The sequence below is a fragment of the Mustela lutreola genome, chromosome 8 (genome assembly GCF_030435805.1).
Source record: "Mustela lutreola isolate mMusLut2 chromosome 8, mMusLut2.pri, whole genome shotgun sequence".
Classification (NCBI taxonomy): Eukaryota; Metazoa; Chordata; class Mammalia; order Carnivora; family Mustelidae; genus Mustela; species Mustela lutreola.
This window is the reverse complement of record NC_081297.1, coordinates 145,051,454-145,070,833: the sequence shown is the minus strand read 5'-3', so window position 1 is coordinate 145,070,833 and position 19,380 is coordinate 145,051,454. Positions and strand designations below refer to the sequence as shown.

The 19,380-nt window shown below is 51.2% G+C and overlaps 2 protein-coding genes across 3 annotated transcripts in view; one reads left to right on the top strand and one right to left on the bottom strand.

Annotated features, from left to right (window-relative positions):
- Positions 1-1,351: 1,351 nt before the first annotated feature.
- LOC131839850 (uncharacterized) lies at positions 1,352-11,845 on the bottom strand. Its single transcript, XM_059187543.1, is given in 5 exon segments — positions 1,352-1,848; positions 1,851-1,896; positions 5,368-5,500; positions 5,536-5,961; positions 11,835-11,845. Coding segments are annotated over 5 exon segments (903 nt in total). The 3' UTR covers positions 1,352-1,561.
- The window catches only part of TCF20 (transcription factor 20), a 104,565-nt gene continuing 89,915 nt past the window's right edge, over positions 4,731-19,380 (top strand). The window contains exon 1 of one of the 2 annotated variants that reach the window (XM_059187152.1): positions 4,731-5,043. The gene's annotated coding sequence lies outside the window, so the exon portion shown is untranslated. Of the gene's footprint in view, positions 5,044-5,605; positions 5,689-19,380 lie in introns of those variants that run through there. The other variant, XM_059187153.1, reaches the window with a different exon arrangement.

The window sequence follows — 19,380 nt, the reverse complement described above, 5'->3', positions numbered from 1 at the left end:
AGGCGAGTTAATGTGGGTGAAGTGCTTAGAACGTGTGTGTGTCACTGCTGTTGCTAGACCGTTTCATCTCGAACTCTTTGTAAGCGCTGGCAGGGACTCAGTGGGGCCCTGGAGCCCAAAACCTGGGTTCAGATTACAGCTCTGCTATTTTCTAGCTGTGTGACCTCAGACAAATCTCTTAGCATCTCTGTGCGTCCATTTCCTGCTCTGTACAGTGGAGATGACAGTCCCTGCCTTGTAAGGTTGTTCGGAGGAGTGAATGGGGTTGCCCAGGGAAGGGGCCCGACTCCCTGGAGGCAGGCAGACCACTCAGCCCCTCCTCCCACCCTGATGGAAACACTGAGACTAGAGTCACTGGCGGACATATGTGGCTGAGAGCAGGCTGGGCCCCTAGTTTAGTGACCTGTGCGAGGCCATCATGCCAGGGCCTGAGAGTCAAGCCACTAGGGACAGGAGTGCCAAGTGTGCTGAGGGGTGATCTGCCCTGCAGTCAGGCTGCGGGGGGCTTCCAGCTGCTCAGTGTCTCCTCCAGTGTTTTCTTTGTGCTCGCCTGTGGGAAGAGTGAGCCCCCACAACAGCAGCTGCCACTTGGGCAGGCCACAGTCTTCTAGGGGCGGGGTCTGAGAGCCCATCACCTGCAAGCTGCCCAGTCTCCAGGGCTTGGACATGTCCCTAGTGGGGAAGGGCTGGTGCTGACCCCGCAGACCCTCTCCTATCTCATGCCTGATGTGCCTGCAGACCTCGTGACCTGCCAAGTGTCTGCGTCCATCCATCCTTCCAGTGTTTACTGAGTGCTGGGAAGCTTGGTGGTTAAGAGTGCAGCCCGTAAAGACCCGGGTTCCAGTCCAGCATGGCCTCTTCCAAGCCGTGTGACTTGGGACAAGTTAAATTCTCGGTGCCTCTCTGTAACGGCGGGGGCGGTAACAGTCTCAGCCAACCTCATCAGGTTGCCGCAAACCCACAGTGCTCATTCCCAGTAAGCTTGGATCCCTCAGGGCTGTATCGGGATTTCTAACGTTATCATTTTTATGGATAGGATGCCCTGCCCTGCTCAGGATGTCTCTGCCCTGTGGATACTCACAGCCCCGCGGGAGAGATGGATACAGTCCCACACAGCGCTGTGTCACCATTGGGAGCTGAGGAGGGAGCCACAGCTTTGATCCTGGAGGGCTGGCGTGGAGGGCAGGGTTGGCCTCCTAAGCAGCGGTCCCCGTGAGACCCTGTGAAACAAATTCATGTGAAGAAGCATGTCAATGTAGCATCCTCTGCAACCTCAGCTCTCCTTCCCCTGTGTGTGTGCTGGGCACAGCCTTCCTGAGAACAGCAGGCAGCCGCACGCACACACGAGTGTTGATATCCCTGACTCCCTCGAGAGCCTTCCCTATTCCCTTACCCTTAGAGCCTGCCCTACTGTTGCCCCAGAAGGACTTCTTGTGAGCCCCTGTGCTCCCTCCGTCAGGACTCACGGCCTAGCACACAGCTAGGTGCTCTGTGTGGAAGGAAGGCATGTCCACAAAGGATCTGGCCACCCCTGCTGTTCGTGCCTGGCCTGGGACAGGCCTCACAGGAGGCTGTGGTGGGGGTTCCTCACTCTGTTAACCCGAGGCTTTTGTAAGTGGTCTCCTGGAGGATGGCGAGCAGGCATTCCAGGCCTCCCTCTTGGTGTGTTAGAGTTAGAAGGAGGCAACTCCAGAGAGGGAGGGGAGCTGGGACCTGGTGAAGGATAAAGGTGAGGGCTGTGCACGTGCTCCTGAGAGCCAGAGAGGGAGAGAAAGGCCATCCGCCTGCCGCTGAAGGCACTGACACCCCGGCTCACTTCGCACAAGTCACTGATCTGCCGAGCAGGCCAGGCTCCTCAATCAATCCGTGCTGACAGATGGTAGCGGAATCAGTGACCTAGAGGCAGAAGGCTCCATTTGTAATCCCGGAGTGGCCCAGGCGCCTGGAGGAGGGCAGAGGAGTTTGTAATAAAGGGAGTGACACAGGGTTTCCAAAAGCCATCTCTGCGCCGGAGGAGGAGGGAAAGGATTAATTTTGCTTCTGGAATTGAAACCACTGATTCAGTTCAATAAGTATTTTTTCAGTAGACTAGGTTAGGAGAGGAAAAAAAAACAAAAAAACAAAAAACAGATCTACTGTCCCTTCCTTAAAGTAGTAGGAAAAACAAGATTCTCGCAGTTGAGACAAGAGAACAACGGAGGAACTCTAATGTGATCAAAGAGGACTTCCCCAGTTGAGCTCCGGCTACTGTGGAATCTTGGGCAGTAACTTGCCCTCTCCGAGCCTCCGTCTGCTCGTGTGTCCTGTTGTGGCCATCTTGTGGAACTGTAGCTGTTGTTAATATGTGCCTGGTATTGTACCGAATTCTTTATGCAGATCTCTTTAGGCTCCCATGATACCTTATTATCCCCTTCTACTGCTCAGGAAACCAGAGCTCAGAGAGGTGACGTGATTTGTCCAGCCACACAGCCCCAGAGTAACCCAGATCTGTCTGTTGGCCATAATGCCCACATGTTCTTTTTCCAAGTGGTACTGAAAGGAAAAGGGACTCCAGGCCACCAGGGGTGAAGAGATCCAGGCTGGCCTGGCCCTGGGACTGGGGAAGTTTCCAGGTAGAGGTTGGCTGGGCAATATCCTGGCAGGGTCCAAAGGGGTTGGGAGAGAGGGGGCTATAGAATCGGTCCCAGGACCGGAGGCAGGAGCAGATGAGAGCCTGGACTCAAGTTCTCTATCTGCATTCTTTCCTTTTTGAATGAGGCTCTCTGCACAGTTTGTGACCATTCATTTCATGTTTCAGTCCCTCTTTCTGAGGCCTGAGTGAACGGAGGAAGAGGAGAAAGGAAGGAAGGATAGGGCAGGAGACTAAGGAAAAGGGCTTCCTTTCATGAGTTCTCTCAAGAAATTGAGCGTGCCCCCAACCACTCTGCTTAGAAAGCTCCCCCGCATCCTTCTAAGTTTGTCCAGAAAACATGCATGTGTGCTGGGAGTCCCCCCATCCTTTCGCTCTGCAGCCCTGACCCAAGCAGAAGCCAGCACTGGTCTTTTAAAAGTCTTAGTGCCGAAGAATTTGAAAATGAAACTCACAGAACAATGGAACCGTCAGAGGGCAGGGCCTTGCAGCCTCTTCAGCTCTGCCCCGGAAGAGCCCGACAACCCCTTTGGCATGCAGGAGGTGTTGGGGAATCAAGTCTCCAAGAATAGCCCTGACCCACATTGGAGCCAGCCCCCACCTTGTGAAATTGGACAGGAGCCAGGAGAAATCACTGCCTTCCTCAACCACATCCTCCTGAGTGCCAGGACCAACTGAGGCCCTGCCTGGGATTCCTTTACTCGGGAGAGGTGTTGCCTGGCCAGGACCCTCCTTTGGTGGGCTGAGGCAAGGTAAAGCATTTCTGTCTCTGGCCAGGTGAGGCTAGAGGTGAAAGGGTACACTCAGGCCCAGGGGAGCTCTGTACCTCAAATGGACTAAAATCGGTCCCAGGTCACACCTGGTTCCTCAACTTCCACCTGCTGCCCAAAGTACTCTTCCAGTTCCAAATGACTTTCAAGTTGGGTTGCTTCAGGAAAGGAAGCCACATACTCCCCTAACATCTAGGGCAGATGGGGGCCTAATTTAGAATCAGCAATGTTAGCCAACATTGGGAGCACCTAGTTCAAACTCCCCTCATTATATACCAGTCGGAAACTGAGGCCCAGACTGGGGAGAGAATTTGGCCAGATCTCTATGTGAGCCAGAAGTAGGATCGCAAACACTCCCAACACATCCCGCCCCCATGGGCCTTCTCCCTTTTGATAGCAGTGGGTCACAGGGAACAAACATCCCAGTGGTGGTTCTACAACTGAGATTTTCTTTCCAAAAAAAAAAAAAAAAGCCATTCCTTTGCTCCATAAAACATACATGAGGTTTGCAAAAGAAGGCTGGGAACAGCCCGAGGCCTTGGCACCGCAAATCCTCCACCTTATCTCCAAATTAATTCTGGACCCTGGGTCCAGTCAGCCAGGCGCTGCAGCGTTTTAATGCCGCCGCGGGCCTAGGCAACTGGCTTTCGGTGAGTATCTATTTTAATGCGAGGTTGGTGGGCCTCCCAGCTCCTCGCTTTTATTGCGGAGGAAACTGAGGAAGTTATCTGTTATCTGGAGAGCCTAAGTCATTCATCCAAGGACACGCGGCTCTAAGGGGCGGAGGAGGGAAGGGAACCAGGCCCTCTGCGCCGGACGGAGGGCGCTTGGCGGTCAGGAGCTGCCCCCATGCCCGGCCCCACTCAGCAGGTTCCCCGGGGGAGGCCAGGCCCTAGCCCGCGGGTTCCCCAGGATGTCAGAGGCGCGATTCTGGCGTTGGAGGCTCCAGGGAACTCCAGAAATCCCAGGAAGAGATTCCGGGCCACCAACTCCCCAGAAAGTTGGCTCGCGGCCACTCCCAGGACGGCCCGGAGCCGCCGGCCAAGATGGCACTGTGCGGGCGGCCAGCCGCACGCGCGGCGCGGGGCAGCTGCCTAGGGGAGCCCCGCGCGACCCCTGCCGCGGGGCGGGAGGGTCTCCGCCGCCCCGGCCCCGCCGCGCGCAGGCCTCCGCGCCGCCGCACACGGGTGGGCACGCGCGCCCCCGCCGGCCCCGCCCCCTGCCGCCCCGCCCCCGCCGCGCGCACCGCCCCGCCGCGCGCCCTCCCGCCCGCCCGCGCGCCGCGGCCCGGAGCCTCCCCATTGGCCGCGCGCCGTCACCTGACGCTCTGTTATTTCCTGTGTGTTGGGAGAATGGAGAGAAAAAACCCCGAGCCGAGCCGCTTTCGGCCCCTGCGAGGCGGCCGCGGCCTCCGCCGGGGGAGCCCGCCCTGAGGCGCGCCTGACCGGGGAGCGAGCGCGCGGGCCGGAGCGAGGCTCGAGGGGCCACGGCCCCGGCCCGCCCCGCCGCCGGCCGGGGCGCCCGAGCTGGAGGCGGCGGAGGCTCCCCCACCCCCACCTCGCGCCGCGCCGCCCGCCGCCGCCGCCGCTCCCTCCCCTCCCGCCCCCGGCCGAGGCCGAGGGACCGGGCGGGGGGCCCCTGCAGGTAACCGCCGCCCGGGCCTGAGGGGGAGGGGCAGGGGTCAGAGCTGAGCGGCTGGGGCCGGGCCGGGGTGTTCGGCCTCGGGGGCCGGGGGCAGAGGTCCTAGCCCGGCCGACCTGAAGTGCTGAGCCCCCTGGACTCCGAGGCCAGGGCACGGGGTGCTGAGGGGAAGGTCCCTGCCTGGCCCGACCCGGGAGTGCAGAGAGGAGCGGCCTGGCCTGGGGGTGCGGAGGGGAAGGGGCCCGGCCTGGCGTTAGGGCGCTGAGGGGTCTGAGGGGTCTGGCCTGGGAGTCCGGTAGGGCTTTGGCACCAGTCCTAGCCTTAGGGTGTCGGGGGAAGGTACCTGCTTGTCGCGGCCTCGGGTGCAAAGGCGGCGGGTGTGAGCGGGCGGCGCCCAGGGGTCCGCGAGGTCAGCGCCGCCCACCCCGGGACCCCTGGCAGCCCCCGGCGTCCCGCGGCGCTCGCCTCTTGGTGGCGGCTGGGGGCGAGGCCGGCGGGCGAAGGCTGGGCTTGGGGCGGGAGCGGCGCTGGCCGCCCGGAGTCGGAGCGCGCCCTGCCGCGGGAGGGACGGGGGCCCGTTTATTGCCATGTGAACACCTGAAGCCATGTGGACGCGGCAGCTTCTCGCCTGTTGGGGGCGGAGGACAGGTACCGACTGGCGGGGCGCAAGGTCCTGGCGCGGGGGGGGGCGGGGAGCGGAGCGCGGGGCACACTTCCTGCGTGGGGTTTTCTCCTCCTCCCCCGCCGCGGTGAGCGGGGCGGGTGTTGGATCCGGTGGTCCCGAGTGCGAGCGAGCGCGCGTTTAGGGGCCTGAGGTTGAAGCCCCTCGTCTCCTTCGGGGCGAGGGGAGTGGTTGAAGGAGAGCGGCCCCTCTGGGCCAGCTCGCTCAGAAGCGGCTGGAGGTGGAATGCCTCCCGTGCGCTGCGATGGGAGTGGAATTCGGTGTGTTTTGTGGGGGGGGGGGGGGGAGCGCGGAGCGGTCTCCTTCCTAGGCCTGTGGGTGGGGATTATTGTCTGTTTTTGTGGTTGTGGATGCTCGAGCTGTCTGCCGGTCTGTAGGCATCCCTTTCGTTTGCCCTTAGGGGACAGATTAAAAATTAGGACTTTTTCCTCCTTTTCTCTTTGCTCCCCGCCCCCCCGCCCCGAGATTAGATGACTCTGGTAACTGCTGTAAAATGGATGGAATTTTCAAGCTATTATCTAACAGTCAGATCTCTGAATGATAATTGGACCCTTATGTTAACAGCTTCAGTGAAGACTTTTATGAAACATCTTACATGGGGTGGCAGCGGTAGATCTTATGTGGGTAGAGTGGGAAACTGCTGTGAAGTCCAACCTGGGAGACCAGGAATCTACTTCCAGGTTTGCCCCCAAATAAACTGTAACCCCGGCCAAGTTACCTACCCTCTCAAGCCTCCCAGGTTCCTTCTCTGTTAAATGAGGACTCCCTTCTAGGTCAAACACTGCAGGGCTTGTGGGTAGGTTTTCTCGTTTGTTTTGGTTTTTTAATGTTTGTTTGTTTGTATTTGGTCTACTACCTTGTGCTTTTGTACAGAGGCAGCCTTCTTGAGAAATGCAGGATGTTTCTCTGCTGGCTTTTAAGATCCTGTCCCACTTTTTAGTATCCAGCCTTTTCCTTCTTCAACAGAGCATTGAACTTGGTTAGCATAGTTTTTCCTCAAATCCCAGATACTGTTCTGTGCTTCTCAGAAAGTGTACTGTATTACAGTCTGTGTTGAGTATGTCTTGTGTTTTTTTGTCTTTGTACAAAAAAGTTACCAGGAGAAAGATTTCAGAGAACATTTGACTGTTTGGAAGTGTGGATAATGTAAATGTATTCGGGTCTGTGTATATTGGTTGGCCGCAAAGAGTTACAAGGTCTTTTTGTGCAGGGAATTGTGGAGGGACCTTATTTAAAATTTGTTGAAGGCATATTTGGCATTTGGCTAATTTTTGAAATGTCCAACTTCAGTATTCTCAAGAGTACAGATAAAGTGGAATTCCGTAGTATCTCCTGTGAAATGGTATGCTGGTGCAATTAACTGTCACCTCAGGGTGCACTAATTGTTTGCATCCCCAATTTATTCCATAATGGTGGCCGATGCTTCCTCTCAGATGCTGCAGAACCCCAATTAGTTTCACTGATTTTATGGTGTGTGAGAGCCTTAGGCCATGCTATTGACTGGTTAGCCCTTCTAGACCAGCCTCAGCTCTGGTCTTGTCTGTCTTAAATTTCTGGTACTGTTGATGCTTGGAGGACATGTGCCTAATGTGGTGTAATGTGTCTTCTCCCACTTTTTTTTATTCAGTCTGTACAGTTTCAGAAAGGGTCTCAGCAAGGGGATGTGTGCTCATAGTGTTGACTATGGAGATGGATTGGTGTAATTTTTCTCATATGTTAACATCGGGCCTGTCACATAGGCAGACACTTTAATATGGCTACACAGAGTAATAATTGGAAGTTTCTCAAAATAAGTGATTTATTCTGTATGGGTATTCGAATTATGACCTAGTGTTTGGGGTGGGATTTTAAAAATCCTGGTTACTTAAGTCGTAAGTCGTTCTCACACTCACATGTTTGTATTTGTGTTATAACGAGGAAAAGATTATTATAAAACTTAGAGGTGGGGCACCTGGGTGGTTCAGTGGGTTAAGCCGCTGCCTTCGGCTCAGGTCATGATCTCAGGGTGCTGGGATTGAGTCCTGCATCGGGCTCTCTGCTCAGCGGGGAGCCTGCTTCCCTCTCTCTCTCTGCCTGCCTCTCTGCCTACTTGTGATCTTTCTCTGTCAAATAAATAAATATCTTTAAAAAAAAATTAAACTTAGAGGTGATTCGTGTGTGCACGTGAGAGGAGGTTGCTAAGGTAGTAAGATGTTAGGAGACATGGGTTTTAGGTTCCGTAATCTTAGTGGTATACTTTTTTCTTTAATTTCATAAAATGGAATGGAATGTAGTTTAAATCACATCCATTTAGACCAAGAAATTAAAGTTGGATGTCTGGTGAGTCCAGCTTTTTCTTCATATGGATAAGGAAGAATGCTAATATTTGTGCTGGCTTTTTATGGTGGTTTTTTAAATCCGTTATGCTAGGTTCTGTCCCAGTTGTTTAATTTGTCTTACAGAATCTACCCAGCAGACCTGAGAGGTGTAAGTGATCTCTCCTTTTCCTGAGAGGTCAAAGAGCTAGTGAGGGTCAGAGATTGGCTGTGACCATCCTTACCGTGGCTGCAAAGCCTGACTACATCGGTTATAGCTCACTGCCTGCATATGGCACAGATCATCTGGTGGTAGGTTGGCCTTGGAGTCTGTCTTCCTGCTGTGCCCTATTTTTTTTTTTTTTCTTAAGTTATAGTGAAATGGAAATCTGGACTTGGGCAAAATATTGGAAAGCATGATTTTTGCAGCTATGCCACCCAACCAGACTGGTTTAGTGACCCCTGGGACGTCTATACACTTTCACTTTCCCTATAACTAGCCAGTTTTGCTAGTGTACCTGAGATGTAATCTAAAAAATTTCTCCTTCGTTCCCAATTCTGCCATTCTGTCTTTGAGCCAGAAACTTCTTGTATCAGCTCAGAGAATGGTATCATATAAGGGGCTGTCTCTCTTCCGGTCTCTGCTGCCACACAGGTTTGCACTGCACGGTCTGTGTTTGACCCGATGGGACTGAAAAGATACATTTCCAGAAGACAGTCCCTTGTGTGGCTTAAGTTCTCTTCCTTGAGGTTGCTTGTATTTAAGGCACCTTAGTGCTCATTAGATCTGTCTGGGGTTTCTGATTCTGCTACCTTCGTTTTCTTTTTGTGGAGATAAAAGTAACAAAATGAAGCAAAACCGTAAAACCCTGTTTATGTTGGAGTATAACTGTACATCAAAGTTACACATTTGAAATATAATGAAGTCTTGGCTTTCATGGGGCGTAATTTGGGCACATTGCACTTAGACTGGATAGCTTTTTTATTATTAGTTAGGCTGCTTAAAAGTCCTCTTAATACCTATGATGTGTGCATTGTGGGTGAAAAGGTTCTCATGGTGACAAACACAATCAGTACTTTTTGCGTTAGAGCTGTGTTTGCTTTGTAGGAAATGCGCGCAGCCCAGCAGGAAGATGAACTAGAAAGTGACTTATTGGTGTATCTGTGGCTTGTTATCTGATGCTTCATTGTGGGGAAGTTAAGAAAGAGAAAACATTAGCTGTAGGGGGAAATATCCTTATTGTAGCGTGCACATGTAAGCTGTTCTGTAGGGAAGGGTGGAAGTTCATTGGAACACTTGAATGCCACAGCGCCTGATGGGAAGGTGGTTTCCATGTTTGCATATCACATCCCTGAATGTGGGCACAGACCCTCTGTGTGTGTTCTAGTTTTCATTAACAGGTGTTTATGGATGGTTTTCTAAGCATGGGCGATGCAGTGGTGGGCAAGGGGGAAAAGGAACCTGCCCTGGCGATGGGCTGTAAACAGTAAGTAAATAAGAATATCCGGTAGTGATAACTATGAGATGAGAATAGAAAGACAATCTGGTAGTGACTTGGGAGAGTAGATGTTCCGTCTTCTGAAGCCTTTGCTGCCAGCAGGGCAGTCAGACTTGGTCTGTGGGATGGATAAAAATGGCATTAAACAAAGTAAGTCATTTGCTTGAGCCCTGAGTATCTGGGAAGTTAATCCAAAGAATAGAAGTGGGTTGGTTGAAGCCTTTCCTCTGTTTATATCTTCACGCTTTGTGATTGGGGACCTGGCTCAAAGGAGCTGAGAGGGTAAGAGAGAAAAAAACGATTACCCCCTTGTAAAGGGTAGTTCTGATTAAAAAAAAAAAAAATAGACATGTGTTACAATATTGGTGAGTGCTGGGCGTTATTACAAACACTCTTCAGTTGTGTTTGTGTGTCTTTGTTGTAATCATCGACTTGGTTAAAGCTTCAGGTGAAACCAACAAATATGAGTAACCTCTGTGTGCAGGGCGCTCTGCTAGGCATTTCGTCACGCAGAGGATCCCGAGCGACTGAGTGCAACTGTGGGGGCTGTTGCGGGAAGCACGGATAGCGCGGAGTTGGGGGGCTCTGGCAGGGAGAGGAACAGTGCAGGTCAGACAGGTAGTTTAATCATAGCCTGGAGGGTTCAGCCTCCCAGCCCTTCCCAGCCATCCTGTTGGGTCCCGCATACCTTCACTCACCGTGTCCGTGCTCTCTGGTTCTAGAGTTCTGTAGAGAGCTGAAAGAAATCTTAGAAATCAGCTAGTGTAGCTAGCCCTTTGGCTTTACAACTCAGGAGAGATGCTGAGGAAAGTGGTGACTTCTAGATTCATGCAGCTTTATGCTGACAGAGTCAAGGCCAGGACTCTGCTCTTCGCCAGTGAGGCTGGTTTTCTTTCCACCATAGCCATGCTGTCACCAGAAGATTGACAATTAATAGTTGCTTCTGAGTGGAAAATGAAAGGAAGTCTCTGAGTACTAATGTACCCACTCAGTTTGAAAAAGCCCATCTATTTCCAGTCTGAAGAAGTCAGGGCATGGGCATCTAGGCTCAGTTGGCTAAGTGTCTGACTCATGATTTCAGCTCAGGTCATGATCTCAGGGTTGTGAGATCGAGCCCTGTGTCCGGCTCCACGCTGGGTGTGGGGCCTGCTTGAGATTCCCCACCTCCCGCACCTCACATTCTCTCTCCTTGCTCTCGCAAAAAAAAAAAAAAAAGTAGTAGTAGTAGTCAGAAGTCAGAGCAGAGGCAGCACGTTAATCTGAAAATCAGAGTATGGAAAAGCATATTATACCATTGTTATTTTTCACACGGAACTGTAGTGTTGTTTTCTCAGGCCTCACAGAGACCTGATCCCGTCCTGATCATGTTCTGGTCTGGAACACAGGCCGCATTCAGCATTAGTTGTGAAGTTAGATTATAGCCCTTTAGGTACAGGGGGAAATTTCTGAAATGGGGCTGAGTTCTAAAATTCAAGAGTTAAGCCATAAGAGTTCCATGTTTTCACCTCCAGACCTTGGTTTCGTGGAAGGTTTCTCTTCTGCCTTCTGAAGCAGCCTAAGTATGAAACGTCACTTGGGGAGTCTGGAGACAGTTCACTGTGGCGAGAGCAAGGAGTCCTGGCAAGCAGAGCTGCGTCCCGGGGCATTTCCCTGGCTTAGAGCTCTGGTGGGCCACTGACCTGGGGACAGCTTTCGTATCCCTTTGGCAGGACTGTGAGAGGGCGGTCCTGCTGTGAAGAGGCCACATGACGGGCACTTCATGGAGGCAGCAGAGCGTATGTGGAGGAGGATGTCTAGCCACAGTCTGGCTCCGTCACTTTGGCAGTGACATTTTGCCTGAGCCACAGTTTTCTCATCTGTAAAATGGAAGTGCACTTTCCCTGGGGCCTTGGGAAGAGGAACTAACACAGGAAAAGTATATAGTGGAGTACATTACCTCTAGGGGACACTCAGTAAATGGTACTTGTCCAGGACACTAGCATTCAATACTTTGTGCCCTGTACCAAGACCCTGGCCTAGAGCGGGATGGGTTCCTGCTGAGTGTGTCGGTTTTAGAGTACACTCGGGGTCTCACATACCTGCCCAGTAGAGAAGGGCACATAAACAGGGTGTCAGAAGTGCTCTGATGAGGGAGTACAAGGTGCTCTACCACGATGTGGAACCTTAACTGGAAAGGTCACATGGGGAACCCAGGTGGCCCAGTCAGTTCGGCGTCTGACTCTTGATTTCAGCTCAGGTCATGATCTCACGGTGGTGAGATGGAGCCCCGTGTTGGGCTCTGCACTTGGCGGGGAGTCTGCTTGAGAGTCTCTCTCTCACCATCTGCCCATCGCCCGACTCTTGCTCAGTCACCCTCTCTCTCTAATAATAAATTTTAAAAATCTTAAGGAAAAGAAAAAGGCAGGTCACAAGCGGCTTCTCAGAGGCGGATCATTTACTTCCTCTTCGACCCGCTTGTCCCTCAGCTCTCCCTTCCCACCTCTGCCGCTCACTCCACTCCTGCTGGACCGTAGGTGTTGCCTGGACCCTCGTATTGTCGTGTACTCTCTCCCCGGTGCTCTCGGATGCCCCCAGGCTTTCGTGACTATCTGTGAGCTGACGAGCCCCACGCTGGTAACTTCAGCCGATCTGTCCGGCTCCCCCGGCTGCTGCGTGACACCACCGCGTGCGTCCGTCACCAGTCGCTTGAGCTTCGCGAGTCCAAAACTGAATAGATACTCCTTGAAAGTTCTTTCTCCTTCACCTGTCCCCTTCTCTGTGAGTGGCTTTCCTAGCCAGGAAGCTCCCAGATTAGCGTCCGCCCTCTCTGTCCCCTTCCTCTACATGTCGTCCATCACCAGGTCATTGTCGGCGCCGTTTCTGTGCTGTGACTGGAGTCGGTCCGTTCTCCTGCCACGGCCCTCTGAGCCACCATCGTCTCCTCCCTGGCACACGGTGATTGCCTCTCAGCATGGCCTCGCCATTTCTCCTCCTGTCTGCCTCTCCTCTACTTTGCCCGGAGTGGCCACGAGTTACCTGTCTCTCCTCCACTTCAAATTTTTGTACGGTTTCTCACAGTGCTTGGAAGACCATCGTTTCTCAGGCCCTCAGGACCCTGGGCCCTGCCCGCCTCTCTGACGGTCCCTCCTGCTGCCTTTGCTTACCGTCCTCCAGCCACATTCCTTCTCAAAAGTCTCCTGAAGGCACCCAGTTCATTCCCACCTCAGGGACTCGCTCCTATGCTACTTCCTCAGCCTCCAGCACTCTGGCCAGCCCAGCCTTTTTCTTATCCTTCAGGATATTTGTTGAATGAATGAGTAGCATGAGACAGGCAGCAAAGGGGATACTGGGGTAAGGAGGGAAAGTGTCCGTAGAGTCCATCTACGAAGATGCAAGTGATGTAAAGTGTAAAATGATGCCACCACTTTGGAAAACTGTAAGTTTCTTCAAGAGCTGAATGAATGGGGTGCCTGGGTGGTGCAGTTGGTTAGGGGTCTGACTCTTGGTTTCGGCTTAGGTCATGATCTCAGGGTCATGGGATGGAGCCCTCTGTCAGGCTCCACACTGAGCGTGGAGTCTGCTTGGATTCTGTCTCGCTCTCCCACCCTCCCTCTCTCTCAAACAAATCTTTAAAAAAAAAAAGGAAGCTGAATGTATGTCTACCCTGTGACCCAGCAGTTCTGTTTCTAGGTATCTGTCCAAGAGGAATGAAAATACATGTTCACAAATAAGCCTATACAAGAATGTTTGTAGCAGCTTCATTCATGGTAGCCAGAAATTCTAAATAGTCCAGATGTCCATCAGTGAGAGAATGGACAAACAGATGCATTCATGCAGCGGAAAACCGCTCAGCAATACAAAGGAGCGAACTACTGATACACGTAGTAAGATTGACTCTCCCAGGTATTAATGCCAGGTGAAAAACCAGACACAAGGAAGTACATAATGGATGATCCCACTTACAAGAGCTGGAGTAGGCAAAAGTGGTCTGTGATACCAGAAATCGAATCAGTGGTTGCTTCTGGGGTGGAGGGGGATTGACAGGGCGGAGACACGAGAGAACTTGCTCCGTCCTGATAGCAGGCATCACATCTGATTGAATCATAGACTACATGTAATGTTACTGTCTGTACCTACAAATAACCTAGGAATTGTCCTAGATTGCTCTCTTTCCCCCCTCACTTCCAACTTTTAATCTCCCAGCAAGTTCACTTGATGTCCATAACCTATCCTGAATTTGTTTCTTCCGTCTCAGGCACCGCTCCCTCTTACCCGGACTGGACTGTCGCCTCCTGAGTGGTGTTCCAACCCCCTGTTTTTGGTCTCTTCCCAAACCATTTCTTGCACTTACCAGCTAAAGTGACCTTTAAAAATTCAGATTGGGTGATGTCAGTTGTCTTCCCACAGTCCTTGAGTAGCTTTCCATTGCTTTCATGGTGGCCAGCTAGAGCCCACCTGCCCCGTCTTCCTCTGAGCTCCTCTGCCCCGGCCTCCTCATTCCGCACACTTTTCAGCCTTGTTGACTCTCCCTCTGTTCTTTGAATACCTGAAGTTGATTTCTGCCTTAGGACCTTTACACTTGGCTCCTCCCGCTCCCAGGAGCACTCCGCTTCCCGGATCTGTGTGAGACTTGTTTGTGGTTCAGGTTCAGTTTTAAATGTTTGGTTTTCTGGGAGGTTCTCTCTGACCCTCTGTCTAAAGTAATGCCCCATCACATCACCCAGCTTTATTTTATTCATAACTTTGATCAAATCTGAAATTATCTTGGCCTTTTGTTTGTTTGCCTGTCACCTCCCTCTCAGATTTTCTTGTGTTTTTTTTTTAAGATTTTATTTATTTGACTGAGAGGGAGAGAGGAAACACAAGCAGGGGGAGTGAGAGAGAGAGAGAAGCAGGCCTCCCGATGAGCAGGGAGCCTGATGCGGGGGCTCGATCCCAGGACCTGAGGTCATAACCTGAGCTGAAGGCAGACAGTTAATGACTGAGCCTCCCAGGCGCCCCTCCTCCCTCTCAGATTGAGCTTGACTTGTTCATTGCTGTATTCCTGGTGTCTGCAGTAGCGTTTGGCCCGTACGGGACAAAAGGATTGACTGAGTGAAGGTGGCGACCTGAGGAGCCTGCTCAGGAGGTCCCCCTGTGAGGCAGAAGGGGCCAAGGAGAGTAAGGACCTCGGGCGTGGGAACTAGGTCATGGTGGTGCCATTCATTGAACTAGAAAGTGGTGGAGAAAAAGTGATTGGGCTGGGGTATCAAGTGATGAATTTCATTTTAGACTTAAGTTTGGGGAAGGCATCAAGGGTTTGAGGCACAGATGTGACATTTAGGAGAAGGAACTGGGCTGTAGACTCAGACTCGGAGGTGAGCACATGTGGTCCGGCCTAGAAATAGATGAGGTTTTTCTTGGGATTGGACAAGGATGTGCCTATGGAGAGGGAGAGAAGCGGTTGCTTTTTCCCTGCTTGAGTGCTGAGCATCTCTTCCACCAGCAGTGACAGCCCTTACTTGGGAGATTTTGTAGTTTTAAACCCTCCCCCCGTTATTGTTGCTGATAATGACAGTGACTTGGAGGGGAGGACAAGACGAGGAACACGAACATTTGAGGGAGGAGGGCCGTGTTTCAGGAGCAGGGGGTGCAGCCCAGCAGGTTTGGAGGAGAACAGAATGCATGGCACGAGGACAGAAGGTGTTCCAAGTCAGAGGCCGTGGCCAAGTGTCCAAGTGTCCATTGGGAGGGGAGGAGAGGGGATGGGGTAGGTGAAGCCGACTTGCGGTATGTTCATGAGAAAGTGAGGTGGAGACAGTGAGTTTGGGATCAAGTCTGCCCGAAGTTTGGCTGTTAAAGGAGAATAAAAAATAGCTGCAGGGAAAATCTGGGGTCAAGAGAAGACTATTTTTTTTCTTTATTTTAATATTTTTATTTTTTAAAAGATTTATTTATCTACTTGACAGACGAAGATCACAAGTAGGCAGAGAAGCAGGCAGAGAGAGAGGAGGAAGCAGGCTCTCCGCAGAGCAGAGAGCCCGATGTGGGGCTCGATCCCAGAACCCTGGGATCATGACCTGAGCCAAAGGCAGAGACTTTAACCCACTGAGCCACCCACGTGCCTTATTTATTTATTTTTTTATTTTATGTATTTACAAGAGAGATCACAGAAGGAGAGGGAGAAGCAGACTCATTGCTGTGCAGGGAACCCGATACAGGGCTGGATCCCAGGACCCTGAGATCATGACCTGAGCCAAAGGGAGATGCTTAACCGACTGAGCCACCTAGGCGCCCCAAGAAGACATTTTTTAAAAATGTGTGAGAACCTTGAACATGTGTAAAGGGAAGTGGGAAGGAGCAATACAGGACCGTGATGAAGTTGCAGGAGAGCGTGCTGGGCGGGGAGGCCTTCCGCAAGACCGCAAGACCGCAGGGCCTGCTGTGATCAGGGGCGTTGGTTCAGACGGTTGAGAATACTCTGGGAGGAAAGAGGTGTGTGGGTGGGAAGCATAGGCCTGAGGGCTGGCAGGTAAGCAGTACTTTTCTGTGTGTTCTGTGAAGATCCTGCTGAGGGACAAGAGTGAGGTGGGGTGTTGGAGGCTTGAAGAACGCAAGAAAGATTTGAGGAAACTGCTGTGGCAAGCAGGTAGAGCTCCTAAGGAAACAGGAATTATTGGGGGGGCGGGTAGAAAGTGGTTAGGATGAGCTTTCCATCTCTGGGTTTTTTTGAGAAACTGATCAGACCTTTACAATGCTTTGTCTGGTGCTTAGATTCCAGTGATTTGGACTTTTTGGCTTTTCCTGCCTTGTGTCTGGCGATTCCACTCCTTCTCCAGATGCCTCTGCTGTTCCCATTGATTAGACCAGTAACTTCTTTTTTTATTCTTTCCACAGACAGAGATCACAAGTAGGCAGAGAGGCAGGCAGAGAGAAAGGAGGAAGCAGGCTCCCCGCTGAGCAGAGAGCCCGATGCGGGGCTGGATCCCAGGACCCTGGGATCATGACCTGAGCCATCCAGGCACACCCTTTCATCTCTTTCTTAGCTTTTGGGTATATGTGTAAAATTTTTGCTGGAAAAACTGCCAAATGTTTTCGAACACCACTGTACTAGGTGGTAAGATCTTGCAGTCAAGGCTGTGTTTTGTTTTATTTTATGGCCCCGGCATCTGGCATTTTGCCTGTCAGTGTGCTGCGAGTAAATGCCGGCTTTGCCTGTGAGGATGTGCTCTGGAATGCCCATCTTCCTCCTCTGTCTTTACCCATATGTTACAGTTACGTATGTCGTACATTGCGGTTGATAGAGCATGTGTCTTTCTTACCACAGAATTGTGTATTTTTAGGTGGCCTCCATGTCTTGTTAATCTTAATTCTTGATCTCTTTCACATGGTAGGTATTAAAAGTAATGTCAGATTTGGGGACGCTTGGGTGGCTCAGTCAGTTAAGCGTTGACTCTTGATTTCCGCTCAGGTCGTGAAATCGAGCCCCTGTGTCAGGCAGGGCTCTGCGGCTCCAGATTTCTCTCCCTCACCGTCAGCACCTCCCCCCCCAGATGCACGCATCTACATGGGCTCTCTTTCTCAAATAAGTAAATAAGTCTTTAAAAAAAGAATAATGTTAAATTTGGATTCGTTGTAAAAAAACAAAAAAACCCAAAAACGTGCAGAGTGTTCTTAAGAATAACGAAAATGGTTTAAGAATGGGGAAAAATTTCAAAGAAAATATCAGCCAAAGAACTGCGTTAATTTAACCTGATGAAGTATTCTACACAGTAAGTTACCGAGGGTCTTAGCATGTGTTGGAGAGTGACGGTCAGCTCTTTCTCAACCCTGAGAAGGAAAACAGCAGCAGACGAGTGGGGTGTTGGTGGCTTAGGGGAACAAACCCAGTAACCGCCTGCTGTGTGAGGACGGCCAGCAGTTTCTCCCGGGGAGTTGTAGACCTTGGAACAGACTCACTTGTGTTCGTTCAGTAATCCCTACTCGATGGCAGAGGCCTAAAGAATCTGCCGTCAGGATTCCCGCCAAACAACTCCGACAAGCACAGTGCGCCCTGGCCGTGTCGGTGAACCTGCCACATGGAAGGGTCTTGCAGCCTGTGGCATTTATTCAGTGTTAGTTTTTTTTTTTTATAAAAAATGCAAATATTTTTACATTGGCTAGCCATGGGCTATCTCTAAAGATAAGGGGCACAAGGCTAAAGGAGGCCTATAGGAATGAAATATCAGAGACAATGAAAATTCCCATTTCACTTCAGCCGAGGTTGCTAACTTCCATGCCGTGTTAGGAACCAGAAATGCAGAATAAGTAAGACCCCTTCCCTTTCCCTGGAGTGCCGTGTTGTAGAAGAGTCGGACAGGGAAGATTCACGTTTATAAACTCTCTGTGGGATCTGTAAGGCTAAAATAGTGGTAGCCTGAGTTCCAGGAGAGAATGGGGGGGGGGGACTTCTGCTTAAGTGTGGGAGGAGTATTGGAGAGCACCGTAGAGGGAGGGACAGAGGTGCGAGCACCTCCTGGGAGCATGGCTGGGAGAGAAGCTAAGCGGCCGAGTCGGGGGGAGCACTCCAAGGGAAGGTCCTTCAAGAACCAAGGCCCGCAACTATGTGGCATATTAAAGGGAAAAGCTCAGGCTACTCAGGGGGCCTGGAAATGACAGGGAAGGGATGTCAGAAGGGGCTGTGGGTGAAGAGTGAGCCTTGGATCTGGGCCAGGGCACTGGATTCTCATAAATGGAACAAGATTTTGGGAAGAGAGGTGTGATATTGAGACTAGTTGCAGGGGAGGGGTGGGGGGAGTGGGGGGGAGGGCTGGTGAACCGATCATCTGTGCCTCTTCCTCATCAAGACTCCAGTCTACACGAGAAAGATCTGCAAAATTTAGCAGCTGGTTGAAATAAATTGATTTATAGGAAATTTTGGCATCAACCCACTTGATTGTAAAACAGGCGAGGATATTTTATTTATAAAAAACTGGAATAAATAGTACTAAATAATAGGTAATAAAATTATATAAATAATAATTCTACGTGCCAGATATTGTTCCAAACACTTGAAGAATAGTAACTTTCTTAATTCTTAAAAAATCCTATGAGGTAGTACTATTATCTCCATTTTTATTTTATTTATTTATTTTTTAAGATTTTTTAAATTCATTTGAGAGGGGTGGAGGGGGAGAGAGAGAGGAGAAGGCATGAGCGGAGAGGAGAAGGCATGAGCGGAGAGGAGAGGCAGAGGGAAAAGCAGACTCTCTGCTGAGCTGAGAGCCCACCGTGGAGCTCGATCCCAGGACCTAGAGATCACAACCTGAACTGAAGGCAGATGCTTAACCCTCTGAGCCCCCCAGGCACCCCTATTTCCTCCATTTGTTTAGATGAAGACACTGTAACAGGGAGGTTGAGCAACTTACCAAGGTCTCATCTGAAAAGCAGCAGAGCCAGGATTTGGTATCAGGCATCCCGACTACAGACCCTGTGCCCTTAATCTGTACACAGTGCAGTTCTGGGTTTAATTTAAATGAACTGGGTGATAACTCTTGCAGAATAAGTCTGTGACCCCTCTGAAGGGAAGGAGTTTGGGTTTGGATTGTAGGAGCAGAGTGGAGTCCAGGAATTGCCTGGACCTGCTTGTTAGAACACCATTTGTGTAAGGGCAGGGACTTTCTGTTCCTCATCATCTCCCCAGTGCCTAGAAGAGTGCGTGGCACATAGTTAGTGCTCAGCAAATAGTTTTTGTGTGTTTAATAAATGAATTTTGCTGCCAATTCTCAAGAGAACATGCCATGGAAGCCTCAGTTCCTTTTTTCCCTTCGACTCTGTTCATGATCCCTTTCTGAATTAATGAGTCCTGTGAGTTTCTCTCTTGCTTGTTCTCATTGAACTTACCTTGCTGGGCTTTCAAAGGATGCCA